Below are 19209 nucleotides of genomic sequence, written 5' to 3' on the forward strand. Positions count from 1 at the left end.
TTTAAAAAAAAAGAAGATTTCATTTATTGATCTAAGCTGTATAAAGAGATTTGATTTCGATTTGTGTCTTGTGTATTAATACTAACTTTGTCGTTACGTTTGGCGAAGCGGGGAATGAGAACGACATTCCTCGCGATTTTATTACTTAATATATATAATATATATAAAAGAGAAACTTGTATAAAAATTTTCTTCTCAAATTGATAAATATATACTGTAAAAAAAGAAGCACAGAGAGCTGTGTTCGATGTCTGTTAAATTTCTATTTATCATTATAATGCAAGTAGATATGACGTATTTTCACTTAGTTCGTAATCACTTTTAGCGTAATAAATTATATACAAGAAGATATCACTAAATTAATATTATAACTATCTAGTTCTTGGTTAGTACAGTTAAATACATTTAGCGGAAACAAACATTTCTGATCTTCTTAATCGGGAATAAGTAAACAAAATATTCAACATTATCACCAAATTTTTTCCTTTTTTCTTCTGCGCACTGGCTAGAAGCAAATATTGTCATCTCTTTAAAAAAAAATGTATTAACGTAAGAAGAAATAAACACTAAGGAATTAAAATCCTTTTAAAGCTATAATTATTTAAAATTAATAATTCGATCAAAAGCTATATGAAACATTCAATGAATATAAAAAGAAATTGCCAATAAGAACTAGCACTGGATTTTCTTGTTCGAATTAATTGACTTTATAATATCTAATAGAAGGTCGTTTTTCAAATGCTAAAACGCACATACAAAGTGCTTTGCGAGTCTCTTTCAATGCATTATTAATGAGCTACTTAGATGTGATTTACTGGGTCCAAATAACTGTAACCACTGTCCTCTCATTTGAATAGGTGTGGCCATGATCAATTGTGTAATAAAATTTCAGTCAGTTATGTATCAAGCGGTCATTCGCTATAGATTAACATAAGTAATATCTTAGATAGCAATTTCATCATCTAGGTTTAGTAGTTGAATGTGAAATAAAGTTCTTGTTTTAGCGTTTGAGTAATGTTAAATGCTAAACTCTATTATATCTAATCAACATTAGATATAATAGAGTTAACTAATTTGTACAGAAAATTTGGTGTCAATTCTTGTTGAGAATTTCTTTTTATATTCATTGAATATGATTGTTTAATTAGATCACAATATAAATATCTGTAAATTAATTTTCCAAAAATAATTACTGCACATTTATAAAACAGTGCGTAAAAGAACCTTGATGATAACGTAAAATGCTTCAGCCTGATATTCGACTCCCGAATATCTTTGAATATTTTGTTCATGATTTGAAAATCAAATTCGACAATCAATTTCGTTAAACTAATCGCCGAACACATAAAATCAATAAGTTAAGGAATAACATTCGTACTAAAAATCTCCAGATACTTTTACGCAGAATTTTTTACAAAAGATATTTCATTGCAAACTGTAGGATCGAGTAAAAAATTACATGATACCGTGATAAAATATTTCAAGAGCCTAATGTGTATCTGTAAATAAAATCCTCGCATAATGTAGTCGTGTTTACGGATACGCCTCTCTTAGAACTTTCGATCAGTCTCTTCGTCATTTCTTACGTATATACGTGAAGATCAACGAATTGTCAACGTGAGTTAAGATACATTCTTTCGTTTCCTGATCGAGTATTGGAATGTTTAACTCAATAATCCGCAATTACTCAAGTTGTTCTTGATTATTACGTCGGTCACGGCATCGAACACAAACTGTATATTAGACGTGTCTGTAGCGCACGTGAAGTGCGTATAGATCTGCTTCTGATCTTTTCTTTTGTTCAAATTTTCGAACTTCATCTGGATGTAAGAAGCACACTCCTCGTAAGTATTGGACCCTTTGTACTCCGGAAAGCAGATGGTGAGCGGGCTCCTGGTGATCTTCTCTTCGAACAGGTCTTTTTTATTCAGGAACAATATGATCGATGTTTCGACAAACCACTTGCTATTACAAATCGAGTCGAACAGTTTCATCGATTCTATCATCCGATTCATCTCCTCATCTTCCGCCAACACCAGGTCATAGCCACTCAGAGCGACGCAAAAAATGATTGCAGTAACACCCTCGAAACAATGTATCCACTTCTTTCTCTCGGACCGCTGGCCGCCAACGTCGAACATTCTGCGAAAAGAAACAATATATCTTATCTTGGATTTTTTAGTCATAATAAAGTACTTTTTTTTATATTTTATATCTACTGGTTTATTTTTAGTAAATAGTATATGCCGATCATAAGTCCCGAAAATTCGTAAGTCGAAGTTGTAAGTAGAGGGATACTTTATATATTTTTTATTTACATAGACGATGATTTTGCATTAAACTAGGGTTGAGAAGTAACGTGTTACTAATGTCGTTACCGTTTTTGTTACTTTTTTTATAACGATAACTGTAAAATCTTTACATTTATATAGTAACAATAATGAATTCAATTGTTACTTTAGTTTTCTATTCTAATACCTATTCAATAGATTGCGCGCTACTCGCATAAGTAGAGAAATCTTCCGTTACAGTACTTTTATATCTTGGGCTACATTTTGATAGAGACTGTCGATATTGAATAATGTATTACATACATACTATAAATTTTCAGCACTGGTAGTATGTATTGGAATTACATTTTTTATAACGTGACATTATAATAGTGTCTTCAAAAAATGTTCAATTTAAATTTTTGTAAAAATGAGTATACTAAAAAATAAAGAATTGGAAAAATTGTTAAATAAGTATAAAGAAAAACTTGCTGTATATACAGAATAGCTTACAGAATTTTAAACTTTAATATTTATTATTACAATTATCATTGATTATCAAATAACGTATAATTTTTAATCTAATGACTGTTATAGCATTACAAAAAAGCAACAAACCAATACTTTTCAAGTAATGGTAATAATAACACGTTACTTTTTAAAATCAATAACAAGTTGCTTCTTTGGGGGAAAAAAAAAAAAGTAACAATAACGATAATGCGTTACTTTTTAAATTAATGTTCCTATGTCCCTGCATTAAATGAATATTTTATAAATTTCTTATAACGCATATTTAGGAATAATTTCTTCAATTTCTGGCATCATAATTTGATTGAGATGAATTAAATATCATTGGTATATAAGGTATGTAGCATACTTGAAGTGTAGGCCCTTGAAAGAGAAATGTGTCTCCACGATTCCGGTGGTTTTGACGCGCGTTCGCAGAACATCCTGCTGCGTCGGGATGTAATTATGTTGCGTTATGCGGTCAAGTGCGTTAAGGTAGTACGCTGCCGAATCGTTGAGCTGGTATTCCCTGCTACGCGCGAAACAGAGCTGCAGCCCCGGGTCCTGCCATAATCGCTTCATTAATAGCACTAGTTCCCCAGTCAGCTCGCCCTCCTCCGCCGCCGATGCTAGGGTGAAAAATTGCCGCGCCATATCCTACAACGCAAAACAAGGCCGATTAATCTAATGCGTCCAGTGGGGCACGGGAAAGTTAGCCAAGTGCACTTAATAATACACGATATCATTAAATTGATACAAAAAGTTTGTCGTCCGTCATAAATTCTGTAAAGTTATTTTAAAAAGAAACAAATAAAATTAAAAAAACTATTTTCTAAAAAAAAAGTATGATTGAAGATAATGATAATTACTTCATGATAAAAAGAAAAACAGATGGTTCGAAAAGTCGCATTAAATTTTTTTCTTGAAAGCAATGAATATTTCGTAACGGTCCAGAAAGATATGAAAAACTTACCGCTTTACTAGGTTCAGCAAAGTCGATTCTAAGATCCCCCATGGCCCTGATTATCGTCATTAGACTTTGTATTGTGTTGCTGTATACCACTGGGGTGTATTGCTCGCATTCCTCTTTACTGTAGCCAGTCTCGTGAATAATTTTCATTTGCTTCACTATCGTGGACTTGCCCGACTCCCCAGCACCTTAAATTTTAACCATGTATGTAATATAACATGTAAAATAATGAGCATTTAATAACAAATACACTTAATGATTATATCTATAATTGTACTAAACATGTATTAAATATTATATATTATTATTTTATTATTATATATATCAGGATTAAATAGTAACTAGTTAAAAAGTTAAAAGTTAAATAATAAAGATAAAAACAATAACTTTTAACTTAACTAAGTTAATTTAAATGATTTAATTTTTAACTTTAACTAGTTATTTTTGAAACACATAAACTTTAATTTATTGACTTTTTTCCTAAGTTAAAAATTTATGTATGTAAAAAAAACTTATGAAAATATACTGCTACATAAAACATAATATTTCTTCGTTATTCATATAAACTATTTACAAATGAAATATTAAATTTGCTTGATCATCCATATTATAATTTTGAGTTTCGAGTGATCTAACTTAAAAAACTACGAATTTCTAATTTAATATAAATAATGCTTTTCGAAATTAACTTTTAATTTAAGTTAATTTAATCTTAACGTAACTCTTAACTAGGTAGTTTTTTGACATTTCATGTGATGCTTGCATAACTAAATTGATTTTATAAGCCATTAACTTTAACACTTGATTTAGTTAAAAAAATATATTGATTTACCCAACCCTGTATAATACTAATATAATAAATAATATAATATAATATATAAATGCAGTATCACGATCGCCCGGTCATGTGATCGAGAAATTTGCAAGTCTTCCTTGACATAATAATTGAAATCATCGCGCTGTGCATTGTTAACTTCTTTTAACGTACGACTCGCAGGCTATTTTCGAATTAATGTGAGTCTATGCAAATACGTTCGCGTTCGAGACTTTGTCAGATACGTAATAAATTCAATTTACCGATTGATCATCGGCATTTTCAGTTGACGAGTTCGTCTGATTGACGATTAGTTTTGCCGATCATCGCGGAGACTCATTTTCCCCTCCCAGAAAGAGCAATGTTTGTTCCCCTCAAGCGAGACGAAGATAATTCCGTATGATCTCGCGAAAGACGTAATTTTGTGATTCACACGCGGTCGATGATTCAAGTTTCCAGTAACGTCGCACGCGTCCTACATCCGCGATTCTATCATTGCGCAATTTCGGTCAAGAATTTCGAATTTTTTTTTCGTACACGTTGATAATTTTAAATAATACTGGATCTTTAATAACTTTAATAACTTTTAATTTAACTTAGTTAATAATAAATAATTTAATTTTTAACTAGTTATTTTTGAAACACAAATTTTGATTTATTAACTTTTTCCTTAAGTTAAAAATGTATCTATGCAAAAGAAATTATGAAAGAAAAAATACATTCCCATATAAAAACAATTTCTTTGTTATTTCATATAAATTTAATATTTGTAAATAAAATATTAAAAATTTGTTCGATGATCCATATTATAATTGTTTTGAATGTTTTTGAAGATTACAAATTTCTAATTTTAATTTAACATGAATAATGCTTTTCAAAATTAACTTTTAATTTAAGTTGATTTAATATCAACATATTAATTAGGTTTTTGTTTATATAATGTAACTAAATTAATTTTATAAGTCATTAACTTTACATTTATTTAGTTAAACAGTATATTAATTTATCCAACTTATCCCTGGCAAAAATATAATTTCTGATTTATACATGAAACAACGATGATTTTGTTTAGGTATAATTCAATTTTCTTTAACGAATTCAATAATTTTAAATTTCAGCAAATACAATAGCTTTTTAACATTATAATGATTATCTAAAGAACACAATACGATTGTTTTGATAATAATAGCATTAAAAAAATTTAATTCTTGGTTTGAATTGTTATTTTTCGATATTTTTTTTCTCTTAATTCATAAAAATTATAAATGAATTATGAAATTTTTTTTTTTTTTTTTAAGAAATTGTACAAAAATTTCTTCATGTAAGCAAGTTACAAGTGTCTGTTTAACGCTCAATTTTTTCAATATTTAACATTTCAAAAATAAAAATTTTCTCAAAGTTAAAATGTTCTTTTTTTATATAAGTTTTTTATTATTTATATTAATATTAATAATAATATTAATATTACTTCGCATAATTAACTACAAATCTACATTATTATCTGCAACGCAGTAGACAGTCCACAGTACTTATTATTAATAATATTAATATTGTTTCGCGTAATTAACTATAATCTGCTTATATTATTATCTGCAACGTAGTAAACAGTAGACATATAGAAGGAAACATTTACCAATTCACAAATGTGAAAAAATGTTTATAGAAATGAGTCAGATTCATTTTTTTCGTCAAGCATTTCGAATTTCAGCTTCAACCTGAATCAAAAATCATTAGATTTATTACTTCGATCGCGCATCCGTCAATATATCTAACGTACATTTTTATCAATGTATATTAAATTAATTTTAATTTACTTTTTATTTTTTCCAATTCTTAGAACTTTAAAAAAAGAAAAAAAAGAGTAGTTAAACAGAGATTTATTCTATATTAGTAATAATGTACATATAAAAAAGCAGAGCACAGTACATACGATCGATCAAGTTCTATTGTTAAAAGGACGTTCCCATCCCGGGGAACACGTATAATTTTCTTTTTTTAATCCTTTCTCGATGTCTGATGAAACATATTGTACGTCCCAATCCTTCAAAAATTCATATCTTCCACAAAAATAAAGATAGCGACTTCTTCCTGGGCTCATTTTAAAGATAAAAAACTAGATTTTTCACAAAAAATACCCTCATAAGGGTTTCGCATCTTGATCTACATACCTCGTCAAATATTCATAAAATGTAATTAAAGTGAAAAATGGACATATCGTACAAAATATCTTCAATTAAAATTAAGACAGCGAATTCTTTATAACGGCTTATTTCGAAGCCGTCAACAAAAACATATAAAAAAATCGCTACATAATTTTTCAAAATGACAAATTCAATATGTGGCGGATCAAAATGCGAAATTTTTTTGTATTTATATACAAATTTGCTAAAGTATTTAAAAATTAGTTGAACACAGGAAATAATTTTGTTAGACCACGAAAATAATTGTGAAGAATGGTCAAGCTTAATGAGTAGTATTGCAAAAAGTTTTGACATTTTACAGTAACTCTAATCAGCTTGAGCGTCCTACATGATTATTTTGATAGTCTAACAAAATTATTTTCAGATCTGTATCCAGCTAAATCTTTAGATACTTCAGCAAAATCGTTCTTTCTGCACGTAAGTTGGTATATATAGATTTTTGAGGTCGCTGATGACGAATCAGCAGTCATCTGCAGCAAAAATTTCAAAATAAAAAATGATGGATTTAATACCAAAGTGCTAATTTTGTTGAGGCTGCCATTTTTAATTTTGCAAGTTTGATTAAAGATTCATAATGAGCGACTCTAAAAGCCTTTAATAAGGCGTGAATTAGACGCTAATTATTCCTTTAAAAAAAGTCATTCAAAGGGTTAAGAGAGGACTCACGCGGCGGCGAGATAGACTGTTTTTTTCGACGGACGAGAGAGCGGGATCGCGATTAAGACGTACGGCGCGGCGAACCGCAATTTCGTGATCGTCTGTGTTCTACCGTAGAAGGAACGTGAAACGCGTGACACGCGCACGCCGCCGTCCGTCACCGCCGCAGGAAGCGCCTCGCGAGAAAGAAGGACATTCGTTTTCGCGCGATCGAGAGCACGTTAACCGAAAGGTGCCGTCGTGCCGATGCCGCTAGGAAAAGCGCCTCGTCGCGTCGCCTGGATTAGAGACGCAACGTCAACCGTCGGATTTTAGCTCTTTCTCTTGTCTCTGGCACGAGAGCTGTCGCTACTTCGCTCGGCTCCGTGTAGGATCCCAGGACCTCCAGATAAAATCGGGAAGGAAGCGGCTCAGGATACATGGAATTTTTTTTATTATACTTTACTGCAAAATTTGCAACAAATTTTATATATGCCGATAAGATTGGGACAACTTAGAAATTTATCAAATTTTATAAACGGGATTGGGTAAGTAACTAGTTAAAAAGTTATATACAAGTTAAATAATAAAGTCAAAAAATTAATAACTTTTAATTTAGTTAATTTAAAACGATTTATTTTTAATAATTTTAACTAATTGTTTTTGTAACACAAATTTTAATTTATTATTACTTTTTTTTTTTAATTAAAATACCTGCTTCGAATAGTCTGCATAACTTATTTTTTTATATCTATTTATGGAGATATTTGTGTTTATCTTAATCACTCGCAAAAATAAAATTATATTTCATATATGTAGAACATTTGTAAACAAAAAAAAAAAAAAAAAACATTTTTAATTCTGACATTTAGTCTTAAATGCTTGTGTTTTTAATAAGGCCCGAATTAAAAATAAATTAGAAATAAAAAAGGAATTAAACATTGTCTTCCAAATCACTTTTAAAATGATTAATAATTACAAAATCGAAATCCCTTAAGATCTACTCTGCTGTTAAATATCGCAATTAATTATATCTATAGTTAATGTTTTAACTTTTGGAAATTCTTAGTCATTTGAGTGCAATATTATCTTTTCAAATTTAACAGTATTGAAAATCGTTATCCTTTGTTGTACACAAGCCATATATAATAAACAAATGACAATAACATAAAAATAAACGTATAAATGTGTCTTATTTAAGTACATTATTTATAAAAAAGTTTACTATTTATTTTTAAAAATCGACATATATTTGCTTTTTTCTATAGTTAAAAAGAAATAATATAATATGTTGTAATAAACTATAAAATATAACGTATACTTAATCAACTTTGCAGCAAATTTTTATAAAAACGGTTTAATTATCTACTTTATTATAAGTTTTGGTTGCACTACATAAACGTGTTGTTGTCGGTTTTAATTCCCCAATCTCTCCTGCTTCCTATGACATATCTTTTTTGCACACGTTTTAGCATAAAACCATTTTTTAAATGGTAAATTTAAAAGTGGACCGTATGTAGTGCTGGGCCTTCAAGTATGTTACAAATTTATCTGTGCAAAAGAAAAACATTATAAAAGAAAAAACACATTTCTATATAAAAACAATATTTCTTTATTATTTCGTATAAATTTAATTTATAAATAAAATATTAAAAATTTATTTGATGATACATACTAATAATTGTTTTGAGCAATCAAACTTTACAAACTTATAAGTATTAAGTTGCGTACAAATTTCTAATTTAATATAAATAATCTTTTTCAAAACTAACTTTTAATTTAACTCAATTTAATACTAACAAAACTTTTAATTAAATTAGTTCATATAACTTTTAATGTAACCAAATTAATTTTATGTTCTATTAACTTTAGCTTAAAAATTTAGTTAAAGAAAATATATTAATTTAGTTATTGTAATTTAATTTAATTTTAAAAAATAATTAATTTAATTAACTATAATTATCAATAACGTTAGAAATTTTTAAAATATATAAAAGACTTTATGCTTAATAAAAATTACCGTACAACATTGTAAAATGTTTTAAGGTAAAATTTTTACAATTCGAGACATATGTTTCTCATATAATATATAACTATACACGAAATTTATCTTTATATGATTATATGTATATTTAATGTTATACATATCTTTTAAAGAATTTATCCTACTAGGTTCAAATCCGGGATCTTTGTATCATTAATATCCTGCTTGACGTGCTGTGTCATTTCCTTTATTGATAAATGCGTTATATGTCTATTTATGATATAAACCGTCGTCTATTTATGGTATAAATAGCGCGCCAATCAATTACCATGCTGTATGGTAAAATCCTCAAGAGCGACTAACAATAAGATAGATTGAAAATGTCATGCACATTGTAAAGCTTATTAAGATATTGTATAGTAAGATATATTAAGTATATACTGCCACTTGACATTTATTCCATTTAAAACAATTTATAATAAAATTTAAAATAATCATAAACTGTTCGACATATTTTAATCACTGAAATTTAAATAGCTATACAGTTTAATAAAAATAGAACAACCAAACATATTTTGTACACACTGAAAAAAGAAATTAATAATAGTTATCAAATGTTTATAGTGAAATAATATCAATTAAATATTTAAAATATAACTTTAAAATATAACCAAAAGTAATTTTATTTTTCTAAATATTTAGTAAATAATAATATTACTAAGCAAATCTGGTATAAATTTGCTAAATATTTAGAAAAGTAAAAATTATTTTGAATTATATTGATCAAATATTTAATTGATATTATTTCACTATACATTTGGTAGTTATTACTAAACTCTTTTCAGTATACTTTACTGTGTTAAAATATAAAATATGAATGCAGGCGTTAATAAGTAGAAATAATTACATAAAATTCTTTAAAATACGTTATTTTTCTGCGATTATGACATACTTTCAGGATAAATTTTATAAGAAAATTCTCTCCGTACAGAGGAGTTCGAAATTCAACAGCTCTTTCACAGAGAATTTTTTATTCTTTAGGCAAAGTGAAAAACAGGTGCCAGATTGGGAGATTTTTTTTCCAAATGTTGTTATTATCACGAGGAACTCAGTTGGGAAGATAAAAAGTTTAGACAAATTTTCAGGAAAAATATTTAAAAAATATTGAAATATAAAAATCTATATTTAGGAATTACTATGATAATTTACATCTTGATTTTTTTATTATATTTATATGACAAATTTATAACTTAACAACACTAAGGTATGCAAGACTCTGAGAAAGAGGAAAATTTTTAAGCCGGCAACGGAAACCAAGCGGTAAAGGCGACGAGCGGAAGAAATGTAATCTTACGGATAGATCGCAATACCTTTTGATTACGAACGGTTAATAACACAGTTCAACCAAAGTAACACCAGACCGGGACTAATCATTTTATATAGTTTTTTTGGACGCTGAATACAAATCCGGTTTCCAAGTTGCTCTATTACACGTCACAGTTTTGAAAAAATTGCAATTAAAGTTCCGAAAAAGAGACATTTTCATTATATACATTGTGTATTATAACTGCAAAGTACTAGAGAAGTTTTTTACATAAATAATAAAAATTAATAATTAATAATAAAATTAATATGTTGTTAAAACTTTCAACCGTCACAAGAAATTTTTACTATGATTAACCCAGTGTATTGTGAATTTATCTAACATATCGATTTTTTTTTATCTTTGTACCAAGGAATTTTTCAAATCGCTGATACGAATCATAAGACAGAATTTTAAATTTTTAAATGGCCAATCCAATAATTTATAACTTAATTTTCATGATTTTAAAAAATTTGAAAATTTTTACTTCAGATTAGGATTCAGTAACTCAAAAAAATCTCCAGAACACTATTATAAGAGAAATTTATTTGGATTTAGTAGAAAATATTGATTTTTTTTTATTTAAAAGTTAATTTGTAAAAATACAACAGCAAAAAAATAGGAAAAAATTCTAAAAAATATTTTACAATATTCTAAATAAATGATTCAATTACCATTTCAATATTAAAAATAGTTTAAAAAAAATGCATTTTTTCCAAAAAGTATAAATTTTGACTATTCATTTGTTTACAGTAATTATGTAAATAAAAATTTTTGCCTGTTTTTGACTTCGGTTACTAGAAGAATTCTATAAAAACAAAAAACCTGTATATAAAATCAAGAAATTCGTCAAAATAATTAAAAGCTGAGCGGAAAAAGATGGATCTCCGGGAATCTCATTATGATGCAAAAAGTTAATAAGATTTCAAATATAGGGTTTATTGTGGAAAAACTAAATTAAATCATTGCATGACGATCATTTACCTGTTACCAAAGAGCTTTCAACTACTATATTTCTTTAAACTTTAGGATTTTTTTAGATTGCTAAATAAGAATTTGACGTCAAAATTGACATTTAAAATAGATTCAATATACGAATGTCAAAAAATATCTGAATTTATATAAAAATTTTATGTGCATAAGCCCTTAATGATATTATGAATATGAATTTAATTAATGATTTTAAGGTGGAATTAGTATAAAAATTAAATTATGTTGAATTTAACAAAAAATCATGTATAAGAATTTTTCGCATTTTATATTTAAAATTGACAAATTCAAAATGGATTTAATATGGAGAATGTCAAAATTGAAAAAATATCGGAATTTATGTAAAAATTTATGTACAGAAGTGTTTCATACTAAATATGAATTTAATACTAAATTAATGTTTTTAAGGTGGAATAAGTATAGCCGAATTAAATCTAATTCGAGCAAAAAATCATATGAGGATTTTTCACACACATACTTCATATTCAATTATGATTTTATTCATTTTATCTTATTACAGCTAATCAAAAATTAATTCTTTTCGAGTGGTTGAAAGTCCCAACATACTTAATTTTGATTGCAATAAAACTCCAGCGCTTCATAATTATCACAATTGTAATATCATAATTATATCGAAAAGAGCTCCTTTTTTAATTACAACTTTTTCAAAATTGTGATATGATGGAACAATTATTTGGAAGTCGGATTCATATTGTTCCAAAGAATAAGAAAATAATTAATTAATCATTAGAAAAAGAAGTAATTTTTCATGTGAACGTAATGGATCGATATGAAGATACATCTCCGAGAAGTTGTATCTCGTGTTATGTTGTGGCTATTTTCGTGGGAACTCCATTGCAAGGTGGAAGGAGTACAATCATTCGGAGTATATCGAAAACGGAGGAACAAAAACGCTAGATAAGATCCAATAACAATTCTCTTTCCAATAGCGTTTCCTAGGAGCGGCAAGACTCACGCGCTCGTGATTCACAGGACAGAGGAGGAAAAGCGTGAAAAAGCGGCAGCTAAGAACAGGCGTGATCTCGCGGATCGTGGGTTACGCGGCGCCTAGCTACCTTCGGGAGCGTTCGGCGGGTGCGTGCGTGGTGTGTCCGATACGCGATACACGCGCGATACGAAACAAGACGACGTGCGAGGAGGAGAAGAACAAGAAGAAGAAGAAGAAGAAGAAGAAGAAGAAGGAAAGAGGAAGGCAGGGAGGGAAAGAGAGAGAGAGAGAGGCGAATGAAGGAGGGAAGAGAAAGAGATTGGCGCATAGGCGCGCCGTCGAGCAGGGGATGCAAATTTCGACCGTCATCGTTTCCTATCGAAAAACCGGAAAACTTCCGGAGGTCGAGATCCGGGGGTCGGTGAAGACGCGCCCGGAAGTTCTCGTCCCAACGTATCCCGACGTTGTATCTCCGGCCACGCGCGCGCGCGCGCGCGCGCGGGTCAGCCACTCGGGGATGGTTGCAGGCAATCTCCGAGGAACTCGAGACGGAAACTCGAGACTCTGACGGGGAACACTTACCGAGCAACAGGAGCTTGACCTCGCCGGCGGCGCGCTCGCCATCAGCGCGGAGGTCCTTGTCGATCTTCTTGGACCGCTCGGCGGCCTCCTTCTCGCCGGTGGTGCTCACGGCGCAGCCCATCCCCGCGCCCTCACCGGTGACGGTCTCTTCTTCTCAAGCACGTCGCCGTGACGGTGCTGACAGCGACGATAACTCCGTAGGCCGTAGGCGCCGCGATTCCGTCGCCGATCGTGCGATCCTGTCTGGCGCGCCGATCCACCATGCACGTAGCGTATTCCGTGGCACCGCACAGTGTTTTAACGACTACAAACGCTACAAACGCCGCCGCCGCCGCCGCCGCCGTCGTCTCCTGACACTTGTTGCACGGACGACGTCGTGTGGGAACCGCCCGCACGCGGTCCCGCTCGCATACACGGACGCGAGCGCCCGACGATCTCGAATCACTCACTCCAGCGCGCGCGCGCGCGCACGCGACACATGCGCACACATCCACATACACACGCAAACACAGAGGCACGCGCTCTCACGCACGCGCGAGCGCGCGTACCCCGGTCGCACGCGCAGCTGCGCGGCCGCGTTCTCGCGGCGTCGTGTTCCCGGCGCGCACCGGCGATGGACGGGGACCCCGACGATCCTTCAGCGACTCGAACAGCACGAAAACGAGAATGGAACGACCTGGCGCGGACGACGGCGATGTAGGGGCGCGGTCCGAAGAGAGACCGAGGGAATCCCGACTGTTCTGTACTCTTCGCTTTGATAACGGAACACGGTGTAGCACGCACTCGCGCGGTGGCACAGTGGCACAGTGGTCTTCGAGCGGTTGACGTTCGGAGCGAATGCGGCCGCCGTGTTCGAGACCGCGCCCGCGATTCGCCGTTCGTCGCCGCGTCGTGTCGCGCCGGTCGACTGACCAATCGGAGCGCACGACGCCGCTCGTCGCTGGGCCAGTGCGCGCGCGCCTTAGCGTTCCGCGCATGCGCGCCGTGATCGTGACGTTGCTCCCTAGCGCGCGCAGGCGCGGACATTTGAATCGTTTTTTAATTATGATTTGAAATTGAGGAGATAGAGGAAATACTAGGGCTTACTCCATTTTGTTTTCAGATTACATTTTTTAAGGATATATAGGATGTTAAGGATGTATTTTTCAAATTTTTAAGAAAATTATGAAAAAATTACAGATTGTTTTATATTGCGTTTAAGGCTCCTGAGTACTCGCCGCGGCCATATTGAAGTCGTGACGTCAGAAGCGAGAAATTGCGTGAAATGACACGTAATTTTGTCCGACATGCCATTTGTAAATAAAGCCAATTTGGATAAAACAAACTAAGCAGATGACTTTAAAACACTTCTAAATATCGGTCACGACTATCCTTTTTCCGCCTAACAATCAGTAAATAGTTGTAAAAAGCATGTAAAGTGAAGCAATTGAAACAGGAAAACACATGGGCACATAATTTTGTCCGACGTGCCATTTCTAAATAATGCCAATTTGGATAAAACAGACTAATCAGATGGCTTTAAAACACTTCTAAATATCGGTCACGACTATCCTTTTTTCGCCTAGCAGTCAATAAATAGTCGTAAAAAGCACGTAAAGTGACGTCTATTCAGACAGGAAAACACACGGATAGCTATTAAAAGGAGTGAAAAATGTACTTTTATGTATAAAATTCAAAGAAACTTTACTCGCGGTCCATTTTTACGAATTTGGTAAATACGAGACAAGTCATGTTTTTACAATGAAACACATAATAACAAAATGACATGCACGATAACATTTCATCGTCAATCTGTCACGTTTCACGTGTATTAGTTCTAATTTTGTCCGCGACGAAATGTCGCTACCGTCAACGCGGAGTTCTCGGCTGAGGAGTCAGGAGCCTTAAGAGGATGCTATAGTGACCGAAGAACTTCCTCGACGTCGGCATTGCAGATTATTTTTCGAGGGAGACCAGGCTATCGCTCTTTGTCCAACGCATAGATCTGTCTTTGTTTTTCGATTATTTCGCCATCTGCGAAAAGACCTATCAACTACAGCCACTGCTCTTCTTGCCATCGTTTACGTGCGCTAAGCAAAAGTTGGACACATACAGCTGTTCACCTATTAAACTTTTTTGTTAGGTTGTTGACTGAAACGATACACAGTCAGTGCTGTTTGTTAGAGTTTTCTGAAGTCCGCCCTGGTCTCATTTTATACATACGAGCTACAGAACGTTAGTAAATAACAAAAATTAACCTTGGTTGACAGATCCACGAGTCGAAAATAAATGAATTTTTAACTTTTTGATCGATTTTCTCATAAAATTTACCAGAGCAGACTTTGTTTTGGTGCGTACTTTTATTTTGCAAAAGGATTTTGTGATCTGTAAAGCCAATTCGAAAATTAATGAACACTGTAATGGTCGGTAATTCCCGTCAGTATAGCATCCTCTTAAAGTAATAGAGAAATTTTTTTCGGCGATTTTCTATCTAGATAAAAAATTATTTTAATAAAAAGTAGATATGTGTTTTATGAAAATATAATTAATAATAAATAATGAAATAAGACATAATGACAAAATCTGAATTTTTTATTTAAGTGTTGTACTTTAAATATACAAGATAATTTATGTAAAGTTCTATTGCGATGTAGAAATCCATTCTGTAAAATAACCAAAATTTATTTATATACAATATAACTAAACAGACAATCACAATAAAATTTTGTATAAATCATTTTGAATACTTACATGAAAAATGAGATTTTTCTCAAATTGAGATTTTTCTCAAATTGAGATTTTTCACGTTCCTAAACTTTTTTTCTTTCTATTAGTAAAATTTAAAACGTGATAATACTTCATTCATAAACGTAAAAAGTTTAAATGTAGAAAAAATTAATACAAAAGCTATCCTACAATTTGCAATTACATTTATTAAATTAAAAATAAATATACATTCAAATTATCCATTTTATGGATGTACATGAAATCATATAACTCTTGGAAAAATAGTAAAAAGGTATTAAACAAAACAGGAATGATTAGAAAGTTACATATCTTCACAACTTTCAAAAAAATAAACTTTTTTAAATCTTAAATTATTTTTTACAGTGTCTAGAATATGGAAAAAGTGGAAAGTTGCTCTAAAAAGCAATTATTTACATGAATTTTCTTTATCAAACTTTTAACACATTTTTCTCAAAAAGATACTTTAAAAAAATTTTAGCATGATAATTTTCAACAATTTTCAATCTTTTTTAATGGAACAAGTTTTCTCTTGTGAAATGCAATTCTCTATGATCTGTCGGACTATTTTTTAAAATTTTTTATTATATTATTTCAACAATGTTACCGTAATGTTTTAAAAATTGTGAAAAATAATATCTTTTGCCTTATTTATGCTCCATCAAATGGATGCGGCAAAGTTTTACTTCTCATACAGAAATCACACAACTTAAAATAAAATAAAAATCACCATTATGATTTTTTACTCACATTCTAAAGAAATGGTTCCATGAAGGTTCCCAAAATTAAGATTAAAAATGAAAATAAATGATTGGTCTTCAAGAAGCAATACTTGAGAAATATTCTCTTTTTAACGTTTCTGAAGTACTGATTTTTAAAATACTTTTTAATTATTTTCTGAATTACCGAAAAGTAAAGATTTTAAGTTTTAAAATATTTTTTGAAAAATTTTACTACGATTACTTTTGGTAAAATTATACTTTCTTGAAATTTACTTATTTTTTGGACTGTAGAATAAGTGTATCTTGTTGAGTGTATCTTATATATTATATTAGAAAGCAATCAAAAAATTATTCTTATTCCCACTTAAATAAAATTTAATTCGTTAAACAAAAAATATACATTTTATAAATATTAGGTGGTTCAGAAAGTCTGTTTCAAATTTTCTACGTAAGTTCAGAACGTAATATTTTATTCTCACAATAACTTTATTGAAGAAAATATGTTCCGTTTTATTTAATGACTGTAGCCCATCTCTAAGGTAGCTGCATAATGCTGATTGCAACCCAATTTGGAACATATTCTATACCATCAGGTATATTGTTCATCCAACGATCGATATAGCGCTCGAAATCGACTGCACTGGATTTTTTGTTTAGATCCACCATAAACATGAAGTTGAACGGCACCGTCAAGTCGGAATTGTAGTACAATATGGTAAGAATGAAGTTCGTATAGGCTTCAGTCAGGATCATCTTCTGTATTAACAGTCCTCGGATGTTTATCCATCAAATCCCTCCAAATCTTGAGAATTTCATAAGTCTCGAGAAGATTTGTCGTGTAAATGTGGTCCAGGATACCGTAGTCATCCGTTGGTAAATCAGGTGTACTACTTGACAGCTCGTCCAAGAATCGGGGATTCTCGTACATATAGTTGATAGCGCCAATGCGGAAACCCTTCACGCCTCGATCTAGTCAGAAAGTCAGTACATTCTTTATTTCTTCTTGTAGCGCAATGCTACGATAATTGAAGTCTGTTTATAATAGATGTCTAGATGTCTAATAGAAGTCTGACTCAGATAAAACTGCCCTCGCTCTTCGTTACATTTCCAAGCGGAATCTCCAAAAACGTTCATCAGTTGTTTAGCGGTATCGGTGCCGTCCTCTTCTACTACAATACTTTCGCATTACGACAGACTTAGTACTCGTCATAAGGCTTGATTCGTTTGATGCTTATTTTGAACCATTCATGCTCGTCAGAGCTATGATTCGACACGATATCAAGGATTACTTTCAACCTGAGATTTTTTGCTTTTTCCATGAGTTCATCAAAGTCACTTAGGGTGCCGTATTCTTTATTAATATCGTTAAAATTAGAGATGTCGTAGTCCATCAGCCTGCGGACTAGTAAAGATCGGCGACATCCATAGAGCGTCGGCGCCAATGTCTTTGATGGATTGATTCCAACTTGCTCGCATCTTTCAAATCGCCAATGCCATCTCAATCACTTTTCTTGAAGCTTTTTGAATAGATCTGCTACAGCAGACTGTTCTTATACCAATTCTTATCATTTTCTTGGATCGCTGGCCAGAATGATCCATGCCGCGATGATGAGAATACACGAGCGAAGCATTGCCGTTGCTTGACTTTGATTACTTACTCAAATGGCTTTTATACCAAGTGAGGAACGTTTGAAGAGTTTAGAAATTAGTATATAGTATTATCAATTGATAAATTTGTAATTATATCTTGTCTGACTGTAGGAAATTAATTGATAACGATATCTTGCATTTTTTTGCAATAACAAACATGGCAAGTTATATTAAATAATTTCATATACAATCGTCGTTATTGTGCTATTACTTTTACTACATATTTGATACAAAATTATTTTGTTGCCGTGAAATTATTCGTCTTCATCATATGTAGAAGTTGACACAAATATTTGCCGCTACCCACCGATACAGCACTAAATTAATTTGTATTTTTATTTTACAGGAAACAATGTTTAAAAAATGAGAAAAAATTCTTTATTGCCCAATTTATAATAAATTTAATATCTTTGAAGAAAATCCGTTGTACAAAAAAAGAAGAACAACATTGTGCAATATATAAAATGTTTTTGTGATCTTAAATTAAACGGAGATATCATAAATTACAAATATGTTTTGGACCGATAGTGTAACAACACAATGATAATAAGAAAGTCTTCTTTGGTCGCAGCTAGATCTTAGTGCCTATATTTATTCGTGTGATTTTATATACTTCTTCGAATTCAACCAGAATGTGCGCCGAAATTTTTCCGGTCATAACACAGCATGTCGAATAAAAATTAGTAATTTTACTATTTATATTAAATTAATTAATTTAATATAATAATTGATGCTGATTTGCATCTATATACCCATTTCCCCATGAAAAAACTGTAAGAAATTTATTGCGAAAAATAACACCCTACCCAGGGTTCGAACCTGGCACCTCCGGATATCATAAATGTTA

General features: G+C 31.7%; 1 protein-coding gene and 1 pseudogene across 1 annotated transcript; both read right to left on the reverse strand.

Annotated features, from left to right (window-relative positions):
* LOC105199791 (guanine nucleotide-binding protein G(i) subunit alpha) lies at window positions 1-14119 on the reverse strand. Its single transcript, XM_011167041.3, has 4 exons — window positions 13267-14119; window positions 3751-3935; window positions 3148-3434; window positions 1-2142 (listed from the first exon to the last, which is right to left on the reverse strand). Exons 1-4 carry the CDS (start codon window positions 13385-13387, stop codon window positions 1665-1667), a joined length of 1071 nt encoding a protein of 356 aa, XP_011165343.1. The 5' UTR covers window positions 13388-14119; the 3' UTR covers window positions 1-1664.
* Window positions 14120-16066: 1947 nt separating this feature from the next.
* Window positions 16067-18483, reverse strand: LOC120358204 (annotated as a pseudogene).
* Between the last annotated feature and the right edge of the window lie 726 nt (window positions 18484-19209).

The sequence above is a fragment of the Solenopsis invicta genome, chromosome 7 (assembly GCF_016802725.1).
Source record: "Solenopsis invicta isolate M01_SB chromosome 7, UNIL_Sinv_3.0, whole genome shotgun sequence".
Classification (NCBI taxonomy): Eukaryota; Metazoa; Arthropoda; class Insecta; order Hymenoptera; family Formicidae; genus Solenopsis; species Solenopsis invicta.

What these genes read in the sequence shown, in the direction of transcription:
- LOC105199791 (XM_011167041.3), bottom strand. Translation starts at nt 13,387, where the DNA reads ATGGGCTGCGCCGTGAGCACCACCGGCGAGAAGGAGGCCGCCGAGCGG. An exon ending in TTGCTGAACCTAGTAAAGCG is followed by an intron (nt 3,435 to 3,750) that starts GTAAGTTTTTCA and finishes TTTGCGTTGTAG; the next exon opens with GATATGGCGCGGCAATTTTT. An exon ending in TTCAAGGGCCTACACTTCAA is followed by an intron (nt 2,143 to 3,147) that starts GTATGCTACATA and finishes TTCTTTTCGCAG; the next exon opens with AATGTTCGACGTTGGCGGCC.